Here is a 25,161-nt window from a genome sequence, read left to right as displayed (position 1 = left end):
TTTAAGTAACTTTTACATGAAATACTCTGTAACTCTGTTCCCAATGAAGATAGAAATTTTGGTTGTTGAGCAAAGTTTCATATTTTTGCACGTTCTAAAACTTTGCCGAAAAGACCATTCCTCTAACTCTTAACACAAAAAAGTTAGTATTTTTGATATATGAAAACCTACTGTGACATATGTTCGCCGTACTCTAAAATGGGTGGATTGGGACAAATGGAACCTAAAGAAGTTTATAGTACTTCAGTTTAACTTCAAGAAAAACTATTGACATCATAATTCCACTTGCCCCTTACATTCTTGAAGTTATCGAAAAAATAAGCTAAAATATGATATAACTTTGTAAAGAAAACTCTTGGAGATATATAGTCTTCGGCAAAAATGTTTGTTTTGTGTGCCCTAACAATTCCTCCGAACTACACTTTCGTGTAAAATGCAACTAACTAAAGTTAAGTACAAAAAACTAACTTTTAAATAAGTTCCATGTAATGTACTTCATAACTTTGTACCGAAAAAAGATAGGATTTTCATTTGTTCAACAAAGTTTCATATTTTTGAATTTTCTACAACTTTGCTGAATAAACTATTCTTCTATCTATTAACACAAAAAGTTAATTTTTTTATTTTTAGTATAGTAAACTTTTAATATTTTTTTACAATTTGCAATTATGCGGGTCATTCATACAAACAATTGCTCCGAAGACACTATTAAGCTAGGATGAAGTTAAAAGGCGCTATGGAATTAAGTTCCACTTTTTGCCTTATTGGACCACTGTGCGCGTCTATATCACATAGACGCTACGGCTGCTGATTGAAATTTCATTGTTGTTTTTTTTTTTATTGTTCGCTGCCTATTGCCTCTGCCGTTGCTGCTGGACGATACCAGCGTATTTGTCTGCAGCGGCGTCTGCTTGTTTGTATCGGGATATTGGACTGTGCAAAATGTGGCAATACCATTCGCATTAACGATGATCCTGTTGTTTGCGTTGGTAAATGCAAGTCTCAATTCCATAGAGTTTGCACACCACTGACAAAAATAGCAGCGAAAGTCGTAAATGATAATGATAATATTGTGTTTAAATGTGTATCATGTCTATCAGCCCAAGATGACGGCGGAAACAGACTAGACGTAAATATTGAAATTGATGGTGAGACGATTGATCGCGTAAATGAAATAAAGTATCTTGGAGTAATTATTGATGACAGATTAACTTTTAAGTCTCACATTGATAATGTCATAAAAAAAAATGGCCAGAAAATACTGTGTCTTGTGCCGGTTAAAGAATGAATTGACTATTAGTAGTAAAATTCAGTTGTACAAGTCAATTATTTCACCACATATAGATTTCTGCTCATCCATTTTATTCCTGGCAAACAATACGCAAATATTGAGATTGCAACGTTTACAAAATAGAACTATGCGATTAATATTAAAATGTAATAGATACACTTCCTCGAGTTTTATGCTGGATGCATTACGATGGCTTTCTGTGAAGCAAAGAGTATATTTTTTGACAATGGTGTTTCTATATAAAATTTTTAATAATATGTTGAATCGATATTTGTGTGACCGAATTGATAGAGGAAGAGATTTGCGCAGGTACTACACTAGAAACGCGGAAGATGCCAGAACACCAAATTTTCTTTTCGGAAGATCACAGAACTCTCTGTTGTACAAAGGAATAAACTTTTTCAATTCGATGCCCAGGCAAGTAAAACGTGCACCAACAATGGCAGAGTTTAAACGGCTTTGTATTTCACACATCAGGTCTGTTTTGTAGACAGCATAGATTTTTTGTAAATTTATAAAGAAGATTTTAAAATTGAAATATTTTTTTTAAATTTATTTGGTACATTAAGTTATTATGTTCATTGATGATGATGGATTTTTTGTTTGAATATAGTTATATAATATTAAATAGTAGAGTAAAAAAAAAAAGAGTCGGCTACAAATGTTTGAGTCACGCGCGCGGAGACTGACATAGACAATCTTGATAGGAGTACATCAGGTTTGAAACCCTGAAATGGAAACAAAAAGCATATCGGGTTGACAAATTGCTTTTTGGCTTGTAATATTTTCTAAATTATTTTACTTTCTTTTTAACAATTCATCTGTTTTCACAATTTAAAAAAGGGTTTGGAGCGAAAACTGAAAAGGCTTGAGTTTGCCTGTGATCTGTAGAGCTCGTTATCGAGAAATATAGTATCATTGGATCTCTCTCGTAGTTCTAGATCGTTATCTAGAACCAATTCTGATTAGTGCACGCTCTTAAACATTAGGTTCAATTCCTAATCAAGTCCAGATAATTTCCGGGTTGGAAACGTTCTGGATGAGCCTTGGATTGGAAATCCGTCATTTTTTTTTTTAATTATTGGTATTCATTACTATGGGTTACTATGTCTGAAATTTATAACCAGTCCGTTATTTGTTTGCCAACTGGTTACATTGCATGTTTTTAAAAATATCTCATATAGATAAATCGTCCAGCTCAAACCGATGTAGGGGTATGAGGTGGGACCATCATCATCATCATCATCATCATCATCATCATCATTTATTTAATTTATTTAAACATGACTGGTTGTTGTCCCACGTCAAGTGTACGTTTGTGTACCAAGGTAGAGATTCTGCTACTTTGTTAGGACAGTCAAAATTCGTTACAACGCTGTACAGATGTGCGGAACATATGGTAATAACAAAAATATGAATAATAATAACAATCGCAATAGCCCTCGGTCGTAGGCTTCCCCGCAGTTGATCGAAGACGAGATTCCCTCGCGCCTGGTGGCGAGCGATGATAATAATTAAACAGGTGTCTGATGCAGTACTACGAGACGATCAGACCGCGGATAACCGCACCAAAATACGTGTGTACATTTCCAACAAGTGTTCAATAATGGTCAGGGCAAACAGATGATCGATGAAGTTATTTTTTCTTCTTCTCCGCTCATAATACTTACGAACTGGTGCACGATTAGGCTCTTAAAAGCCCCGAATGAGTGAACAAATAGATCCAGCCAACAAACAGTAAGCTGCTATCCTTCCCCTTTCTGACGGATCGGCGAGAAAGAAAGGCTTCACTTTAATACAGCATACCTCACGTACTCACTAGGGTAAGCTAACTGAAGAACCCTCTGCATCAAAATGACTTTAAAAATAAAAAAATCTTGATGGGCCCCTGGCCAGTATTCGGGACAGGGTACACAATAGATTGATTCACCCTAGACGGGTAGACGTTTATTGAAGTGAAATCAATTACGTGTCGGGGAGGATTCCTGAACCTACCTTGTGATCGGCATAGGTGGATAATAATGACGGGGGAATTAATTGAGATAACATGTGGTCGAGGTTCGGACGGGCTAAGCACTGACTGGCCAGCGACTGAAAGGAGGACTAAGGTGCGGATAGTTTGCGCCACTCGGGTTATTTCCAAAGATCATCTCGTCGAGCTGTTTTACATCGCTAATGGAATGGCGTTGGAATCGCCCTCACCTGTGCAGAGAGAAGAGAGGGTGTTTTGTTTTCGCATAGCGCACCTGCGCAGGCTATTGCCGCACCGTAGTACGACAGACAGACGGCCAAACGCGCCGATTTGCGGAATGTAACAAGTCATGGTCGAGCGGTTAGTTCAGCTGGCTGGCTATCATTATCATCCTAGTGCGGTGGCGGCTCGTTGGAGATTATTTATTCACTCTCGAATGCCGATGCCCTGACTTTATTGACTGGTTTGGCTGACTGGCGGCGTAAACAATGCACTTAAATTATCACGCGAAAAGCATGCGTCAATGTGCCAACGAAATTCACTGTACAACCAGCAAGCTGGCCACTCCTTCGGAAGTAAAAAGCGATAAATCAAAGTACCCTTAAACGGGCGCACTGTAAACAGCATCCTACAACCAATAAATTATTGCTCACCTTGGCGAAATAAAGTGAACCGCCCCTGAGTTACCTTGATGAATTTGTCGCGCCATCGGACTGTCATTTGTCTTTTTATTGCGACGGCATTGATAAGTGTCCTTCCAATCAGTAAGCAGTAGGCATTGATCCTTGACGCTGATTAGCGAATGTTTTGTGGTAGCAAAAAAAAAATTAACGGTTCTGAGAAATGCAGCCTACTAGAACTGAACCGTTCGTTTATAATTCTATGTGAGTGTGTGAAGTCCCATCACTGCTTGAAACAGGTGTGATAAGCAATTTGATATTCAAAATGTGTAGCGCGTAAATCGTAAACTGTCGAACCATAGTCATCAAGTGTTCTTGGTGAATATAAATATCTAATTTTGCAAACAGTAGCGGTTGGAGGTAATAAAGTTCATTCTTGGTTTAAGGTCTGTGCACGTTTTGTCGAAACTTACAGGAAATATTCAATGCACATATCAAACAATGTCAAATTGAAGCTTATACTCAAATACCAAACTTAGCAAAAAAACATGTTATGCCTTGTTTATTACAATTCACAGTAACTGTAAACACTGAAAACAAATTGGTCAGTCAAATGACGAAATTTGTCATCTCTGCGGGCTCGAATGTAAAACCGCAGAACATTTGCTCTGCCACTGCAACGCACTAATACAGCGCAGAATAAGAACCTTCGGAAAAGGAACTTTGGAACCTTTCGAGATCTGGTCTGCAAATCCTATTGAGGTAATTAATTTCATACGAGATTTAGTGCCAAATTTGGAGAAAGGGTGCGACATGACAACGACGATCACTTCCATCAATAGCGATATGTCTGCCACGAGTATCTAGACTAAAGAAGAGGTATACCACAAAAGATCAAATTAATGGTCGCAGTGGCCCGAATCTTACAAAAGGGTATTTTTTGCCTACTGGAAGAACTGAAAATACTAAGATTAGTGTATCAAATACAGTATGCATTACACAAATCAGAGTTGTCCCAACTACTGAAAACATCCGACCATGCGTCCTTCATATTTTCACTCGTATTCCTCGTCACTTGCTTGTAAGCACTAATTCTGCGGGATTCAGGGAAAAAAAATTGGTGACAGGATAATTTATCTTCATCCACTTTTCCTTAATCTTTTTTCCACGATTGCTTTGAATCACTTTCCATCTTTCTCCTCCTTAGCGTCAACACCACTGAAAACAATCACAACATGCCGCAGCTCTGTTAGCTTAACTAAGCCATACGCCGTCTTGAAATCCATAAACAGGTGCTAAGGATGCAATGGTACGATGCCCCTCGGATAAGCTTAGATGGCAGCCCTAGCCCGAGACTCGTTAGCGTGGCCCTAGTAAGGCAACCGAACAATGAAGAAAATATAACATTCGGCCCGAACCTAGAGAACGAAAAACGAACCACGAATGAAAACTTAGTACCTGGAGTCACTAAATTTTGTTGACGGAGACAGGGTGCCGCTTGAGCAGCTAGAACCTCACAAATTCGGCATCGTGGCTCTGCAGGAGATCAATCGTAAAGGTGCGAAAGTGCGAAGAGTCCGTGGCAGCTAGATTTAGTTATACCATAGTGGTATAGCAAGCAATGTGCTGAGAACGGGTTTTTGTGTGTTGAACGCCCATGCTGCTAGGGAACTGATGTATAGACCGGTGATAGGGCCTCACAGCCTAAACACCGACACGAGCGACAACGGCCTACGATGCATCAACTTCGCAGCCTTCCGAGGCCTGCTGATTAGAAGCACCTTTTTCCACGCAAAGATATCCACAAAGCCACCTGGAGATCCACTGACCACCGAAAAACAAATCAAATTGACTACATTCTCATTGCATTGCATTACAAACATGTGAAAATTATCTACGGCATTTCACACATGACAAAACCGTCCTCCTCGACAAAACACCCGGCAGTTGCACAACTCGTGGCATAACGTTGATCAACGCCGCAGCAGGTTGAGATGAGGAGATGGACTATCATGCACATTGATCAACATTGCTCTTTAGGTTGTAACCCGACGAGCAGGTATCGAAACGAGACGCACGATTTTCAGCAAAGATAATCAACTCATAGGCTTCCCAGACGACCTCAAGGTTGTTACGAGAAACTTTGCGACGGCGAAGGTAATCTACGCCAGACTAAACATGGAGGCTAGGAGATTTGGACTAGACATTAAAGTGTCGAAAACCAAGTATATGAAAGGGGAAGGCTCAAGGTTAATCAACATTCGCCTCCCACTGACGGTGATTATGAACGGCGATGAACTTGAGGTGGTAGATGAGTTCGTATACTCAAGATCTCTGGTAACCGCTGACAATAACTCAAGCAAAAAGATCCAACGACGTATTCTACTTGAAAATCTAGGCTTCTTTGGCCTTCGCAGGACGCTTCGATCTAGTAGCATACGGCGCCGCTCGAAACTGACGATGTACCTTACCTTACCAGTCAGCCCCAGGACGAAGTGTCCTTTGCTGTTCGAAGAAGTCGTCTCCATTCAATTGACTGCAGCTCACCAGCCATGTCGCCTGAGGAGGCCCCGCAGGTCGTCTTCCACTTGATCGAGCCACCTTGCTCGCTGCGCGCCCCGTCGCCTCGTTCCAGTCGGGTTATCAAGAACCATTTTCACCGGGTTGTCGTCCGACATCCTAACGACATGCCCAGCCAGTAGTCTCCCAATTTTCGCCGTTCGTACGATGAGTGGTTCTCCCAGCAGCTGATGCAACTCGTGGTTCATCCGCCTCCGCCATGATCCATCTTCCATCCGCACTCCACCACAGATGGTACGCAGCAAACAAAAACGAAAACCCCAAGGGCGTGTTGGTTCTCCACGAGCATGGTCCAGCTTTCGTGGCCGTAGAGGACTACCGGTTTTGTAGATGGTTAACTTCGTGCGGTGGCCGATTTTATTCAAGCGGAGCGTCCTCCTGAGGAACTGACGATGTATAAAACTCTAATCAGATCCGTAGCTCTCTATGGACTCGAAACCGTAAAGCTGTTCACGGAGGATACACGTGTACTGGCCGTATTTGAACGGAAAGTGTTATGGACAGTATTTGGTGGAGCACAAACCGAAAGCGGAGAGTGGCACAGGCGTATGAATCACGACCTACAGGCACTACTTGGAGTGATTTCCATCGTGCGCCTGGCGACGGCCGGGGAGCTGCGATGGGCCGGACATGTTGCAAGGATGCTAGACAACAGTGCGGAAAAATCAATTCTTTTCAAATACCTCACCGGCACTCAAGGAGCACAACGTGGTGGGTGGCTTGACCAGGTTGAAGCGGATATACGAGTGTCAAGACGCCTAGGAAATTGGCGACGAGTAGTCCTGGACCGAGGAGAGAGGGGGAAAATTCTTGATACGGCACGAGCCACCACGGCAGTTTCCGTATGGTACCACCCCAGTGATGTTGTATCCGTCATAAATTATTTATAAAGCACCCAATTTATCATTGGGGGCCGTCCACATTCCACGTGGACATAAAATTTGTCATTTTATACTCCCCGTTCCCCCTCGTTGACAAGCGTGGACATTGACCGAATACCCCCTCCCCCTTTTTTTTTATCAACGTGGACATTTCTTACAAAACAAGCAAAACGATATAACCTCGCACATATCTCTAACATTCGAAAACAGATCGGTCAGAAAATTACTCGGTCCAAAAATTACAAAATTTAGCCAAAATGCCTGTAAAACGTAAAACAGCGGAAAGACCACAAAAGAAATTCATTACAAATCGAAACGAAAACTGTTCAAATGAACAAAGAAACGTCTCTAATACCAGGAAAACAACTGAAAAATTAATTTCAAGTCAGTATCTAATAACTCACTAATTAATCAATAAGTATCTAATAACTTAACAGTAGTAATTTTAAGAACAAACTGTATCAAGTTTAATTAGTAAAAACAACTCTAGAAAATGCAGATTGAAAACACTATAAAAACGGCGAACTCTGAATTCAGTTAAAGAATCAACAATGGAAATAATGATTTAAGGCGCTTTAATTAGATGGAAAAAATTGAAATAAAATTTGATCATAAATTGGCTAAAAAAGGCTTCTCAAATAACGACGAAACAGAAATGAAAATTCATCTAAAATTATGTGGACATTACACAAACACCCCCCCCCCACTGTCCACGTGGTATGTGGATGGTCCCTGAAGTAATTTAAACGAGAGGAAAAGGCCAAAGGGAAAAAGATTTAAATTCACAAAATACTATTATGTCCGGACACGTTCAGCAATGCTGCAATCCGCCGGTTGGTTCATGCGGAACGCTGCGATCGAATGAGTCGCCTGCTCAACCTTCCTGCACTTAAATGAGCTGCTGCTCTGCCGGTTTAACAAGGCTCTAAAATTTTCAATAGTACAATAGTTAGCATCACAAAAGCACATTTTCTGTATTTTGACAGACCAGTTAGTACTATGTTTGTTGAGGAATTTCACTCGAATGCTTATGATTTTCGGCAAAATCATTCCGACACTATTAATACAGCACTCAGTGGTATTGGCTGGACCTTTCTAACTGTCTGTAATGATACCAACGATGCTGTTGCGTGTTTCACCATTAAGATTCTGGAATTAACTTCACCGTATGTTCCCCGAGTACGCCTGCCCCGAAGACCAGTGTGGAGTTACAGGTTATAAAGCTTAAACGGCGTAGAATGCCTGCCTTTATGCCTATCACAAAATGAGAAATGCATCTAATCGGTATCTGTTTAAACTGGCTAGCTGCAAATATAAGAATCTCAATAAGAGGCTCTATTTAAACTATGATCGCAACACTTAATGAAATAAACAATCCAATCCAAACAGCTTTTGGAATCTTCTACTATGTTCTGAAAGGACAAAGTTGTATTAAAGAATAATAGTAAATGTGGTTTATTCGCTAATCATTTTTTGAGTGTATTCGACAGAGAATCTTCCTCGCCCGATATTGTATCAGACGCCTGATCGTCTGTCCCCAGCGATGTATTCACAGCCGGATCATTCACTGTGCCGATGACGTGGAATTAGCCATTCACAAGCTAAACAGTCGTATCTATGGAACAATATATGAAAATTATTATATGGAATATTACTCGCTAAGATTTACAAACCAGGTGTGTAATCTTGCTTGCAGTCGTGGCTCAGCTCTTATCTACGCTCTCGATAACTCAAAGTCAAGTTGAGATCATCTTACTCTTTTTGGTTTCTTATTCGCTCTGGAGTACCACAAGGTAGCATTTAAGGCCCACTACTTTTCTCGCCGTTCTTTAACGATGTCACTCGGTTGCTGCCTTCGGTTGTCCTATGAAAAACTTTGTCTACTGATTGGCTTAGCGCCGCTTGAACACCGCCGCATGGATATCTATTTTATAGATTTTAAATATTGCTATTTTTAGCACAAACATTTGATTGAAAACTCAACATGTATTATTTTGTTACCCAAACATGTATACCAGAGAATATGAAAAGTCGTTGGCCTTACATGGCTTTGTCAAGCAAAATCCTTTGTACAATCTTAAGTTTGATGACATGTTTGGTTACCATTAAAACACAGCGTGTTGCTTCCAGATGAGCAAAAGCTATTCGAGCAATGCAATATCGCTAGAGAAGTGTAAGTGCAAAGTAAAATTGAGCGAGCATCTCAAAGAAGCTTGTTGACCTTATTATTTATGAATACTTACATATGAAGAGACTGTGTGTCCAATCGGTAGTCGTTAGTGTGGCTTTTGTCTGATGCGAGTCATCCAAAGCGCCGAAAAACGCAACAATAAGCTGGTAAAATGTTAGCCTGTATTTTTTGGGATTCACAAGGCATTATATATTTCTCGTCTATCTTTAACAAGGTAGAACAATCAATAAACAACATTATTGGATCTATTGGACGTTGGTATCAAGGCAAAACGGCGAATAAAAAAGTGCTCGTTCTGTTCGTCGATGAATCTCGCCTAATTTTTGGCATTATTAGAATTCTGTTACTATCACTCCTAGCTGGTCACGTCTAATGGATGTAAATAATTCAGTCATTTTCAACACTTACTTTTCAAGAAGTTGCGGAATAAATCTCAAAAATACAGCTTAGATTAAGCAACTATTAGGTTTTTTTTGGCACAATTGTTGTCAAGAACAGAAGACACAGTTGTCATTGGCACCTCTTCTACATAGTTGGTCATTAGCACGCTTGCGTTTAAATTCAAGACAGTTAAAACTATTGTGTGATATTGGGTGATTTTTGAAAACTTAAATATTTTTTTATTAGTAGGTACACGAACTAATAGTAGTAATCGAATAGCGTGCTCAAAAATATTTCAGCATCGTGTTTTATTATTTTTACATACAGAACCGAAACAATATTAGTAACAAGTTACGACCTGTTTTTCCTGGGTGAGAGCACAAGGTTATTCAATGGGTCTCACCTCTCTATATAAATGACCAACATCAGTACTAATTTGCTTTGGAAAATGTGTACCTAAGTGGTGCCGTGAGGATTTCACACAAACTCAAACGACAGAATAATCGGGTGTGATTCTTTTCAACTCTCGCGTAACTGTTCAAAAGGACCCAAGTAATAATTGGACATCCACTTCTTTCTCTCTCTGTTTCGTTAAATACAGCGTTATTATAGAAGTTATCAACGGATTCTAGTCACAAATTGGAAGATTATGTATATGGTTATGCTTTCATGTACCATCTTTTGAAACCTTCCAGCAATGATTTAGTGCAGTTGGAAAAAATTGTTAAAAATCATTTACTATTCGAGTGTTTCCGTTTATTACGTCTACTGAAAAGTTTACTCAATGGCACATATTTCGCTCTCAACGGCTCATATAACCTTTGTTCGCCATTATTATCCTAATCTGTAGACGACCTTCTTTTTGTGTCAGAATGTCTAGATTCGTAGCTTAATCTTTTGTAGTACGACAGAAAACAACAGTAATGCAGGACAAGGAAATTTCTTCAAAAAAAAAACACCCCTTACGCTTCCGCTCATTAAAAATTAATTACCTGCTGCATACAAGCTCAATTTCTGCAGCCAAAAAACAAACAAACATGACAACTGTCGAAAAGTATAGCTTGCCAAGAATTCCCAATAGTAGTAATAGATCAACTATCACATTTCATAACATGCCATGTGATACACCTTCTCCGAAAGGATAAATGGTGGAGACGCCCTGTAGCTCATTACTCATCTAGGGTGAACTTTAGTAGCCGAGCTTCTGGAGGGGCAGGCAAGATTTATTCTAGATACAGACAATCGAGTGCCGCCGCCCCTATCGAGAGCCTTTGGCTGCATGCATCCAATAAAGCAGCAAACATTAGCTACCATTCCGAGCTCCGCCACAATTGTCCGGCCGAGCGTTGCTCTCCGGAACTCGGTACGGGATTAATTGACGTTATTAATCATCAGACTGCCAGCCAACCTCATATTCTTGGCTGGTGAGAGCGAAGGCATTTACTTCGGACGCATTTTGCCCTGCACTACCCCACACTAGCCGCCGTGGGTGAGCGAGAAGATGCACTATAAGCCGACGGCGCGGTGGAGTACGATTCGAAGCGGGCGGAGGGTTGGATGTGATCTTTGATGCTCTCCCACTTCTCTGTTCGTTTTCCTGCTTTGGTGATCATCAATACGTGGACGGCCAGCTGTGCCGAGGTGCACTGTGAGTGGCATTTGCTCGAATTGTGGGTAGAATAAAAAAAGATGCGGCGTGAAACTTTCACCTACTCCCGAGAGTTTGAAATTTATGATACCTTATTTTGGTAATTAATACCCTAGGGGAGATGAGTTTTAGCATTAACAGTGTACGGATTCCGCTTACGCCAACCGTTTCGTCTCCGGCGGCAGCAGTTTAGCAGCAATTGTGCACACGCATGCATGAGGGATTTCACGCCAATTCACTCAGCCGTTGGCCTGTTTGTTCTCAGGTGTCAGTAAAACTTCGCTTACTTGAAATCATATAACAAAATCTAGACGTCTTTTTGAACAGAGTGCGGAGTTGTGTGAAATCCCTCACACATATGCGAGAGCGGATGAAGCTGATTTGAACACGTGCACATATTTGTTGCCTCCGGCTGATTCGGTATGAGAGATGTTCAGGATGAGAATGATGATGATGACTGTGATGGCGGCTCTCGGTGATATGGAAACAGCGTAACCGTATGACTTTTATGAGGCTGACAACGACGACAACGACGACGACGATGACGATGATGATGAAGAAAACGACGACGAAAACAACGGGAAGAAAAGTGGATTTTATTAAAAGGTTATGCGGATGCGGTTTCCCCGTCTGACTCCCTGAGCTGCCTGCGTGTCGTGCCGCGACGGCGATGGGGGATTTTTCGGAGACCTTAAAGTTACATTTGTTTGCTGCACGGCGAGGTTATTATTGATGTTTTGAAGTTTATTTGATAAAGTCTTGCTACTTTATAAATAACTGTGATTTAATGGGAACAAATATAATTTGTTCTATTTTACTATGTACATAAATAAAGTTTATACCTCCTGACTAAGAACTAAAAAACAAAAGTTATAAGTCATCGGATCATTTACACAAAAAATAACACGTCTTGAAAAAAAAATGTAATTGGACAAAAGCTGGTCGAGCTTGACCGTCGGAAACTATTTTCAGTTCTTCTCGTCTGCTGTTATTTTTCGGTTTAAAGTAAGTTTATTGTAACTAAATTCTACACTTTGTACAGAATGCCTGCCTTCGGTGAACGGTTTGATGGTTGACTTGACTGTTCTAGCGCGAAGGCAAGACGCGGTTTGCTGAATGATCGCTCTAACTAACCCTTCGCAAATAAAATCATATTCTATAGATCACAGAACATTAATATTAATTATTAACATATAATCCACATTCGCTTCAGCTAGTTGGCTCATGATTCAAATAAGGTGTAGCGCCGGCGGCGTATGTGTGACCTCGTTGGCTGGCTGGCTGATTGAAGCGGCCAGCCTGCGTGGTAGAGTTGCCTTCTGCCGGCGACCACAAACAGAGTTCCAATCTTCGTCTTGTGTTATAGTGTTCAGTTCGAAGCAGAGATCATCCAAGCTGCTCAACGAGCGGAGGCCAACGGGACCGGAAATCCCAGCAGTGTCGGCAGCAGCAGCAGCGTCGGGCGGGACCAATGCCATTCACGTCGACATATCTTTGATCTGTAATGGAATGAAACGACAGAGAAAGAGGGAATTAGTCAATCGATCGAAGTGGGAAGGTTGTAACTGACAGTTACGGTGTACGTAAGTGGAGAGAAATTGCTTCATTTTTCTTCGGCCCGGACCCGACTGGTGCGCGCGGTTAAAGATGGTGAAAGGGAGGATGGAAACACGATCATTAAACACCTGGGCAATGCGAAAGCGGCATGCGGAAAAAATACAGAGCACAGATTCAGAGCAGAGCCCCGGCTTTCTGCTCATTCATTCGCATACGGTTCCCAAAGTGGCGGCGACGTAAGGCTTCAAAACTTTCCAATTTAATTGTGCAAATTTGCTGCCGCAACTAGTCGTGCATGCCGCAGGGCGGCGATCGGACGACGCCAATCAGAGCACAATGATTTGTAACGTTGCTTAGGGCATGGTCATCGCGTGGGTAGCGGTTGACTTTCTAGCGGTTGTTGGAGGAGTTCGTCAAGTCACGAACCCTAATCAAAGTAGCCCCGGTAAAATTAACTACATTGGCAGGCCAGGTCACGACTTTGTTCGACTTCGGCGCGAAATCGATCGTAGCGTTGCAGCTGTGTGGTTTGTGTGTTGACAGTTTTCGAAATCCCAGGAGGCTAGTTTTTTGTATGGTGTGAAATATGTATGCTTGGGACGCGATCGGTTCGCTTCGTCGTCTCAACTGTCAAAAATTGTTCGCTTCATACCGCATGCATCGTGCTCGAATAAGTTCGTGAAATCGAAACATATGTTAATCGATTCTTCGAACGATTACGTGTTTTCAATTTTACGGCTAAGCGGGTCGATCGCTAGCAACAGCAAAACAAGCAAGCAAGCAAGCAGGGTGAAAATTTCGCACGTGTTCAGTTCGCGATCACGGCCAAACGGGTGCAAGCGCTCGCTAGGCGTGGATGTGGCCAAGAGTTGTTTTGATTTCTTTTGTTTCTCCTTCGTCATTGGATTTGCGGCAGCGCCACCGCGCTCGAGACACGCGTACTAGTGTGCGTTGTTTCTCCGTGGAGGTAATTTAGGCGCCTTATTAAAATTGCAGATTGTCACGTCGTATTTCCGCTTCTCTAATTCTCTTGCCTCTGCCTGCCTATGTCATGGCGCTGCGCAGCGACTCCGCGCTATTGGCGGCCCTCCCCCCGCGGAGAGGTGACTCGCGGATACTCGCGCTATTTTTAGGCGATTTGTAAAACTAAAAATACTTGTCATCGTTGGCACCGTCTCCGCTGTGGCCGTCGTCGAAAACAGTTGGTGTGAATATTAATGACAGATCGTTAATTAGCCAGGAGGGGTGCGATATGCGATGCGATCATGATGGCCGTCAACTGCTCTGTAGCGTGCTCGAATTGGGTCAAACACTTGGCGACCGTCCGTTAAGCTTCACGGCGGCATCTTTAATTAGGCGAAACACTTTCGGTACAACCCTTCCGTACCGAACAATCAATTAATGTGAGTGCATCAAGAGTAAGAAACGATCGCGATCTACACGCCGGATGACACGAACGGAGCGAAATGATTCAATTACACGCTTGACTGTCGATGTCTACTTTTCTTTCCCACACACCCTTCCGAACCCATCTCTGTTTGTCTGTGATGACCATTTGGTATTAATCGTGACTTTTACCTCATTACTGACTGGCACGTTTTTGTTCCCTTGCAGCTCAACACACCGGTTACTGCGATCCGTTGATGCCGTTGCACTATTTGACAACTGCTTAACTCATCATCACCACATCAACATCGTAGTAGTGTTTCCCCCGCGGGAATGGCCCAAGATGATCGTACAACAATCGTTTCGGGTTTTCCCCAAATCACTGAGGTGATCAAGTAAGTACCTTATTCAGTCAGTCAGTTTGTTTATTTTTTTGTTTTGTTCTGTTTTCGCTAAATACCAAAGCCTTGACGTAACCGCCCTGGCTGCCGCCTTCCTCCGCACATCCTCAGACCTATTCTGAAGGAGAAGCAACAGCAAGCCCATTACAAAATCTCGGCAATTTATTTAATTTGATCCACTCACACAACCGCATCCATCGCCCCAGACTGACAGACAGGCCACGACACACGAAGAGGTGGTTGGCTGGTTGGTTGGTAGTACCACTAGGCCAGCGGGGAGTGGCGCGAGAAAAAAAGAGCGGTGATCGTTGTTTGTTAGTGCCTTCATTTTAATAACCCGGTGCAGGTGTTCATTTTTGTGTTGAAAAATATCGCACATTCGTCGTCGCTGTAGTGTGCACGCGGGTCGGATGGGAACGGCGCCGTTAACGATCGCGAGGGTCTGCTTGCAGCGAGGAATGAACGCGGAGGGTGAAAAAGGTTAAAACAATCTTTTTGCTTCTACTCCGATGTTCTTTCTCTTGCCCCCGGGGCGTCGATCGCCTTCGTTCTCACGTCGAACGATTTTGCATTCTTGTTCGTTAACACCGCGCTGCGCACTCATGTGACTTTGAGTCTTAGGGGGGGATTTCTTCACGTTCGAGGTACTACCGAACGGTACTTTTTTCCTTCGGATAATCGAGGACACTTACCGTATTGGCTGCATCACTGTTACTGCTGGGGCTGCTGCTGGAACTGCTTGATCCACCGGCAGCAGGGCTAGAAGCAGGACTGGCAACGGTGACAGGAACACCATTCCCTAGGATAGTGTTTGGACTCGGCCGTACGCCGAGGGGTTGCCGTGGTCCAACGGGAGTAGATTCCATCGGTTCCAACGGACACTGACTGGCCAGAGCCTGAACGGGATCGAACGTATTCACAGCCGGATGAGACTCCAGTGCATTCTGCAGATCACAGATGTAGTCGATCACGTTCTGGATAACCTCCAGCTTGGAGATTTTCCGCTTCTTCGGCATGAACGGAACGAGATCCTTCAGCTTCGACAGGTACATCTGGATCTCGGCATTCTCGCCATCACGGTGCCGCTGCACTCGGCCTCCGGCAATTGCCGGCACTGAGGCACCAGTAGCACACACCGCTGTGATGGCCTTCATTTTTCTTGCTCGTTTTACACAAATTTTGACGGCTTTCCTCCGGATAGGCTCCGGTTTCTAATCACAACTGTAAACACTTGAGTGCTCGTTCTCCTCGCGCAATCACTTTTATCTCGCAGCGGTTTTGCACAACTGTTTAAACTTATTCACACGAAATCAAACACTTTGTCAGCTGATGCTCGCTGAGCTGCTAATATCCTTTTATGGTTGATGATAAGATTTTTCACCTTGTGTTTCACTTGAGAGAAATTGCTTTTCCTCTTTACTTTTTTTTGCCTTTGCACCAATGTAAGAATCGATTTGCGGAGCACAACTCAAAACGCGTGCGATACGATTGAACACTGGCAAAAGAATGAGCGAAACTTTGCTCGTCGCTCCGACACATCGGCTCTCGGTGCACATCGAGTCAGCCTAGTCACGCCCACCGATGGCCCGAGCAAGACCCGAACGCTCCGTTCGTGTCATCCCCTCCACCGATGACGAGCGCGTTCGGGTTTCAGGCTGCCGTTCGGTTCGACTTGCTTGCAAGTCCCCGCACTTGGATGCGACAGTGCCGGGTTGCTGTTTGTTTGTTTTGATTAAGTGTCATAAAGTGCAACTCCGCTCAATCGATTGTCGGTGATTGGCTTCTTCCGCTTCGCTTGCCGCTTGGTGTGCGTTAATCGGCCGGCAGTGATTCTAGCTGCTTGTTTTGCTGATTTGACTTCTGTTTTGAATTTTGAGCACCAACGATAATGCATCGTTTGTGTATCAATTAAGACAATCTATTTACTTTTGAGACTTCACGTGCTTTTTCGCTTCGTGCGCATAAGACTTATTTGCATCTATCACGTCACTAAAGTTTCCAAAAATAGCTTGTAGTTAATTACACTGTTCGACAAAAGCGAAAAAATGTCCTGAAGCTCAAAATAGTTGCCCTAAAAAGATTATAGCTTTTTAACCCTTCCTGTAACTTTTGGTACCTCTGCACAGTGTTCGGAAAAGGCAATTTGACGAACCTAATTCTTTTGTGCTTAAACGGTTGATGTTAGCCAAAGACAATGTTCATGAGAATTGTTCACAAAAATATAAGGAAATGTTGATAAAAAATTTTTTGATCATGGCCTACAATCATAAAAATAAAAAATCTAACTTTTGATACAGCGAAGATACATGAATAGTTCCTTTAGCAAAGTTATAGAACTTTTCAAAATATGAAACTTTGCAGAAGATACTAAATTTCTATGACGTCTATTTACAGAAATACAAAGCATTTTCGCTGTCAACCCCCTCAAATTCAGTTTTTCTAGCATAACTTTTTAAATATTGTTTTTCCAAAAACATAATGTTCTAGACAAATATGAACAACATAAAAACACAGGTTTCTTTCGAAGACAGCATGTTGCTGCAATCGTTCTGTACTGAGCTAGAACGTTTTTTCATTGAATTATTTCCCAGATTTAAATGCGTATAGGGGAGAAAGAGGCAAACCGGTGCACATCATCAAATACTTTTTTTAAAGCTTAGACCTTGTATTATAAGCTAGTTAAACTTTGATACTTGACAATTGATAAATGAATGAGTAAAGTAATGTTTAAGGTATGTATGTTTCTAGGGGTTTTCTAAACAAAAATGCACAAACTACCTGATTAATGAACGATGATTTGTGAATTTATGAAACAAATAACTCGCGATACTTTCAAAATTAGTGAGAACACTTTTTAGGTATGGGCGGGGGCTAGTGTGGTTGGTAACGTCTCCGCCAACCACGCTCAACGCCTGGGTTCGAATCCCAACGCCGACATAGGTGTCGAGGGTTGACAGCGAAAATGCTTTGTATTTCAGTAAATAGACGTCATAGAAATTTAGTATCTTCTGCAAAGTTTCATATTTTGAAAAGTTCTATAACTTTGCTAAAGAAACTATTCATGTATCTTCGCTGTATCAAAAGTTAGATTTTCTATTTTTATGATAGTAGGCCATGATCAAAAAAATTTCTTATCAAAATTTCCGTTATATTTTTGTGAACAATTCTTATGAACATTGCCTTTGGCTAACATCAACCGTTTAAGCACAAAAGAATTAGGTTCGTCAAATTGCCTTTTCCGACCACTGTGCTCTGGTGTATGCAGAAGTGCGTCAAAATGTCGCACAGTAAGTGCTTGCCGGATTCATCGCTTCTGCGTGGCTTACGGGTAAACTCAATTTAGTCTTCGAAGGAATTATCTTTGCGAGGAACATAAAATTTCGAGGGAATAGTTAAAAAGCTATAATCTTTCATTTTTCTCAGTTTGATCTCTAGGGCAAAACCTGTATTTACCAGTGTCTCTCAATGAATTTTAGCAAAGTCCCTTTAAGATTGATGTAACATCCTTTTTTAAAACATTGGATTTTATAAACAATCAACATCGTCGTTCATTTTTTGGAACAATTTTGGAAGAAACATTGCCTAATAACAGCACTTAGATAAACTGAAACGATGAAGTCTCAGAAGTAAACTGGTTGATCCATTCATGATACAAACAGGAAATCTCGCTTCTCTGTACACTTGTTCACAACATTTTTGAGTAGCCTGTTGCGAGATTTTTTCATGCCCTTCTGTACTGGAGCCAACATTTCAACTTACAACGACAACAACCACAACAAAATTACATTTTTTTTGTTTTCTGTTCTGACCCACAGAGCACAAAAACAATATTTATCTCGTCCCGTGTGTCAAGCCCCTCTCGTTGGGTGGAATGTGAACACATATTTGTTCTTCTCACGCTTTCTTCTACCGCTTTCCTCTTTCGCACAACAAATTACCCCGCACACCCCATCACTGTTCGGCGGTGACGGCTCAGCAATTTCCTCAGGTGGTCACACGATGCTGGCAGGCAAACACGCTGTCAAACGTTGCATCTTCGTGGTCATTTGACGAGAAACTCGCTCTCGAGCGAGCCACGGATTCTAAAAGCTTATCACACATTCCTGTTTGAGGATCGTTTCAGTTGTCGTCGTCGTCGTCAATCGTCTATCGATGGGTCCGAAGGCAAATGAATTCCAAATATTTAAGTTATTCTGGTTTCTGTTTCCTTGCGTGGTAGAGAAAAAAAAACAAATCACAAAAAGAAGAAAGCGAATGGAGCGTTCAAGTGTGCACCTCACACAATTTCGGTTATCAGTGACGGCGATGTTTTCGTCTTTCGACGAGTCGATGGTCGAATGGTGTCATAAATGTGTGTTTTTCTTTCCTGGCTGGAAAATAAATATTTTATGTTCTCGACTTACGCATACCGATTGTGTGGCGCTTTTAAAACGAAATTCCTCTGCCGCAAGGCGATAGCCACATGTCATAATGAACGCTGAAACAACCCACATTGTTTGACCACTATAACTTACAGATTTGGTGATTTTCCTTTATTCTATATTTTCTAGGCTCTCAAGATTTGTTAACATCAAACCTAACAGCGGTTCAAGTGCTCTACGTTATCCTTTCGAATTTTGGATTGAGGACTGCATTCTATTTTCATTTTGAACGATGTTGGCATTTTAGATATTTCTGGCATATTAGTCTTTTCAATTATTTTTTTCATCTTTGCCATTTTTGTCATTGTTGTCGTTTGTACCATTCTTGTCATTTACGTCATTCATGTCATTTATAACATTTATGTCATTCATAACGTGTATGTCATTTATGTCATTTATATCATTTATGTCATTTAGGTCGTTTATATCATTTATGTCTTTTTTGTCATTCATATCATTTGTGTCATATATGTCTTTTATATCATTTATAACATTTATGTCATTCATGTCATTTATGTAATTTATGTCATTTATTTCATTTATGTCATTTATGTCATTTATGTCATTTATGTAATTAATATCATTTATGTCATTTATGTAATTAATGCCATTTATGTCATTCATGTCATTTATGTCATTTATGCCATTTATGTCATTTATGTCATTTATTTCATTTATGTCATTTATGTCATTTATGTCATTTATGTCATTTATGTTATTTGTGTCATTTATGTCATTTTTATAATTTATGTCATTGATGCCTTTTATGTCATTTATGTCATTAATGTCATTTATGTCATTCATGTTATTATGGTCATTTAAGTCATATATGTCATTTATGTTATTTATGTCATTTATATCAATTTCGTCCTCGCTTTCGTTTTTGTCACTTTTGTCATTTTTGTTATTGATGACATTTTTGACACCATTGGCATATTTGACAATTCTGATGTTTATGTTATTTTAAACATTTCTAATATTTCAATATTTTGCAATTTGTGCCAATTTCGTGATTGCTGTTGTTTTTATTAGTTGTGTGGTATTTTTAACATATTTGACAGTTTTGACGGTTATGATATTAATGACATTTATAAACATCGAACAATCGATGTAATTGATTTAACGTATCATAATGTCACATATTCTCAATCAGTTATATATTCAAGTAAGTTTCATTAATAAGCTAGATTTTTGATGAAAAATAACTATAAAATTAAGTTGAAAATTGCATTTTAAAATTCAAATTATCTACAAAGAAAACAAACGTGAAAGCTTAAACCTATCGTCACTAGTGGCCTCACAGTATAACACAATTCTCTCACCTGCTAACGACCAGCAGCGGTCTAAAATTTGTCTTATAATTCAAATTTACTTCCTTCCTTGCAGTTCCAGGTTATTTCGTTCGATTAACCTAACACAGTTCCATATGCCAGGCAGCTTGTAATTTTTTTTTCTATCGAAACAACGCGCGCGATGGTCACGTCAATAGTGCGAGCAACAGAAGCGGAACGCAAAAACAGCTGTAAATGAACGTCCTCTTTGTAAACGTCAAAGCCGGCTACCGGGCGGTGGTGCTGTTGGCCTTTCCGTCACCAGTCGCCCCGGTATTTCGGAATGTTTTCTTCACTTTTTGATAGTCTGTTTGTGTTTGTGCGCAAAACCATCGTTACAGTCAACAGCGGATCATCACATCATCCAGCCGTAAGCAGCTGATGATCCGCCAGACCTCCGTATGCAGCCTGCCTGCTGCGCCTTTGCTCATGGCCTGCTGGTGTGAACTGCGCAAGGAACTGATCGCAGATCTATAGAAAAAAGAAATGGTTTTCAAAAAAGGGAAGGAAGGAAGTAACTTCGACGCACGGCTGCTGACGTAACTTCCCTCCGGAAGAAGGGGTTCCTCTTCTAAGCAAGCTGCTGCCGCTGCTGCACATTTGCCTTCCGAGCGCGCTAGCATATGTCTTTAAGAAACGACCCCCGGAATTAGGTTTATTTCGCTTCCAAACGCTATAACGTGCGGTCTTGTATGCGGCTGCCGCGTGTAGCACCCGGACAGCAATTGAAAGTTAATGAGGAGGGGGTAATGTTTGAGTAAAACCATTCACACACACGTGATGGGTAACGCCAGAACAGAACATGTAAGTTTTCATCTGCGCCAGCCGCCTCGGTTTTATCGATCCCGTTGGTGATATAGAAAACAAATGCCGCTGCTGCTTTCTACATATTACCTACTGCACAGCTCAATGAGCGCGGTTTATCCATAGCCGAACAGAGCAGGCATTTGCACATTGTAGGTATAGTTAGTTTTTACACATCTAGTTGGCCTCACCGAGTGACATCTGCCGAAACGAAAACGTAGCGCGCAGCAGAACAGTCGATCGGTGGCGGTTGATAGGCTGCAGAATTTTTGGCTTCTTGGCAGGCTTCACAGTGCCGGCTGCTGCTGCTGCTGTTTGAGTGGTTCATTTGTTGGTAGTGTACCCTATCGGAGGGGTGTGTACGTTGAGGCCACCACCGTGCGTGCATCGAGGGGCCGGAATGCTGCCGGTTCTCACGCACGGGGGACCACTAAATGTTAGGGGTCGAAATTTGACAGCTGCGAACCTTGGGAGGTGACAGATGCGGACCAGGGTGAGGACTGCTGCTGCGGAATGGTTTCGGTTTTGGGCCCGATATCGGAATAACGGGAAACTATTTTCGGAAATGGACTCAAACATTACCAGAGTTTTCAACAATATTTGTGATGATGGTTTTTATTCTTTGGCATTTTATTCCTGAGATAACTTCAGGAAAGATTTATAATTGTTGGTTCAAAATTTTTCCAGAATTGTTTTCTGCACGCAATTTATAAAAACAGTTTTTTATAATCGGGTGCAGAATGCGATCGTAAATTCTAAATTGCTTGTACAAGATGTGCAATTCCTCGCAAATTAGGGCAATCATTTTAATCGACCATTTTCGATCTAGCTGAAACATTCCACAGATGATTCTATGGGCTAAAGATGCCATTTAGTGCCATTAGTTTTTTGAATTACGGCTTTCAAAAAGGGTCAATGTGAAAACAGTATTAATGATTACAAATAATTATCGGTGATGGCGTCTTCGGTAAAGTTGTACAATTTGTCTTTCCGAATTTTGAAAATATAAACCGTAATTACATTTTTTTTCAGAAAATAATAAAAAAAAATTATTTATCTTTTTTATAAAAACAGGTTAACAGGTTAACTCACTATCAATATTTGTCTGATCATATAGAAATGGGGAAAAACTCTGAACAAAATTTATTAGTGTGATGACTTCAGCAAAGTTGTTGACAGTTTTTTGTCCATAAACTGTATGACAAAAAAATTCAAGAAGAAGAAACACAAACATACTATTATAAATCAAATATGTTATTTAAATTAAAAAAAAACTGATATTTTTACTGTGAAAACTACACAATATGAGCTGAACTTGAACTTGGGAAAATAAAAAAAAGTTAAAATTTTCCAAAAACATATATTTCTGTTTTTTGTATAATTTTGGAAAGACAAAATTACTATCTACAAATTCACCAAAGACACTGTACTGATACAACATATCGTTTTGGCTTCATAAATATTTTTACTCTCAATAGGCACTCGCCTTAGGAAAAACTCCATAAAGAAAAAGAACAAAGAACTTTGTGCTGACATATGAATCGAATTGACTGAGCGGAGTACCTATCAGAGATTAAATTTCTTCTAGCGCTCAAACGGTATGTTTGATCAGTATAATATCATCGGCACAGTTGTAGATAATAAATTTGCCCTCAAAAAAAATTTACTCTGAAAAAAATTATAGAAGTTTTTCGTTTATTTTGACAGTTTTTTTTTAATTTTTCATTTCTCCAAGCTCAATCAACTATCAATGTTTAGTTTTTTTTGAAAAAAAGTTTAAGAGTTTGTTTTTTATACACGACCGCAAGTTAACATAGAATTACGACAGCCTGTTTTATGTCTATGTATTTTTTGCAATAGGTTTGGAAATACACTGGGGTTAATCAATTTAATGGTGTGGAGCGGTAAATTTCAGTGATAACTCTCTTTCAACTCTCTTACTTAATTTATTGCTCTTATTACCTATTTGATAACCTTGAAAAGAAGCGTTGATTTTCGCTCATCATGTACGCTCTTGTTATTCTACGCTGTACCCACACTGCGAACAAACAAACAAGAATAAACGGTTACAGCTATTAGCAGTGACTAAATGGCTGAAAGCAAACGCGACCCGATAGATCCCGACAAAATAACTAAGACTAAATTTCTGCATGCTGGCTTTTATACGTGACTACTGAGAGTTAAACTTCTGGTAGGCGTGTCTCTAAACTAGAGCAAATTATACAACAATGACAAAAACAACAACAAATCGGTTATAAAGTCAAATCGTTTGCAAACTTTAGCGTTGGTTGTGCTGGGGAAGACGGCCATGCTTTAACTCTTATTGGTCGAAACATGCGTTCAACAAAGCTCTACGTTTTTCGATAGTACAAAGGTTACCATCACAAAATGATAATTTTCTGCATTTTAGTGGACACATAGCTAATTTTCAAAACGATTGCTGCAAGAATGAAGGAAATACGTTGGAAACTAGCTGAGTTTGAAGCATTTGAAGGAGGACAATTTTCGTGACTTTCTCGATGTTTGGGATGTTTAAATTTGTACCCCAATATATGTAGCCGTGAGTTTCAAATGTGAGCCTAAGGAAACGAGAACGAAAATTCAATTTAACTCTTTTCTTTAACAAATTATGGTACTTAAAAATACTTGTATTTTGACTTAAAATCATTTCATTTTGAGCGCGTATCGGAAGCGTTGTGAAATTTCCTCGTTAGCATAGCATTTAATTTGGTGTTTTATTACACTAAAATACATCTAAAAATCAGCTCTGCCCCGCAGTTATGTACCTCTTCCGGCACCTTTACTTGAGTTGTTGGTATTCCTCAGCCGCAGCCGCAACTACGTAAATGCTGCGGAACTGAAAATTTTGCTCCTCTGCTGTTTGCTGCACAAGAAAAATTTGGTTGCATTCTTTGCGCCAAGCCGCAACACGATACGTGTTTTACTGTTACGTATGCCAAAGGTCCATTTTTGCAGTCGCCAGAACGACAGGTAAAGTTACGGACAATGTAATTGCAGATTTGATTGAACGGAATAGCGAGATGAACAAAACTACTACCTGTTTGATGAACCAAAAAATCAGGATGAACCAAAAAATCATGAGCGCCGCAAAAGTGGTAGAAAGTAGGAAATTGAAAAATGGGACGGACTGCGCTGCCTATTGCTTGTCGGTATAAATGCGAGCTTTAAGCGTTAAAGTGCATTATTATATCGTCAACTGTGTATCTGTCAACAAAAGTACTGTTGAGATGATAACGCAGACAAGATGTACGGTTCTATTTTCTCTTAACTTTCTTCGCCACGATCAGCACCTGACGTCTATATGATACCGGTATTAATATTATTATTAATTATAAATATAGCCAGAAGAGTGCATTCCCGGTGAACTAGGTAAAATATTCTGATAATAAATCTTATTATTTATATATTTTGTTGAAAAATTTTTTTTTCTTTCATTGTATATTTCTTTCGGAAATACAAAATTATTATCTTCATATATTTTGCCGAAGACGACAGACTGATCAAATAAACCGTTCTGGCTCTAAAAATATTTGTAATCATCAGTATCCTTTTCACATAAACTCTTTTCACAAATTTTGAATCAGTCGTGACTCAAAAAAAATTTCTAACTACACAAATTGCACAGCTTTCAGATCATTTTCTGTTTTAACTTTTTTAAGCCTTCAGAATACTCTGA

At 40.5% G+C, this 25,161-nt stretch overlaps 2 protein-coding genes across 3 annotated transcripts in view; one reads left to right on the top strand and one right to left on the bottom strand.

Annotated features, from left to right (window-relative positions):
• Positions 1-25,161, top strand: part of LOC129720890 (fibrinogen-like protein 1) — a 368,457-nt gene that overhangs the window by 142,899 nt on the left and 200,397 nt on the right. For both annotated transcript variants that reach the window (XM_055672777.1, XM_055672776.1), the window contains exon 2: positions 14,736-14,902. In XM_055672777.1, coding sequence (XP_055528752.1) covers positions 14,841-14,902 — 62 coding nt within the window. In that variant the 5' untranslated portion in view covers positions 14,736-14,840. The remainder of the gene's footprint in view (positions 1-14,735; positions 14,903-25,161) is intronic.
• On the bottom strand, positions 12,288-16,424 carry LOC129720893 (protein extra-macrochaetae). The gene is made up of 2 exons (XM_055672782.1): positions 15,601-16,424; positions 12,288-13,063 (listed from the first exon to the last, which is right to left on the bottom strand). The coding sequence occupies exons 1-2, from the start codon at positions 16,060-16,062 to the stop codon at positions 13,043-13,045; spliced, it is 483 nt and encodes a 160-aa protein (XP_055528757.1). The 5' UTR covers positions 16,063-16,424; the 3' UTR covers positions 12,288-13,042.

Source organism: Wyeomyia smithii, chromosome 2 (genome assembly GCF_029784165.1).
Source record: "Wyeomyia smithii strain HCP4-BCI-WySm-NY-G18 chromosome 2, ASM2978416v1, whole genome shotgun sequence".
In the NCBI taxonomy this organism is placed as follows: domain Eukaryota; kingdom Metazoa; phylum Arthropoda; class Insecta; order Diptera; family Culicidae; genus Wyeomyia; species Wyeomyia smithii.
The sequence above is the reverse complement of the archived record's forward strand: the minus strand, read 5'-3'. Positions and strand labels throughout refer to the sequence as shown.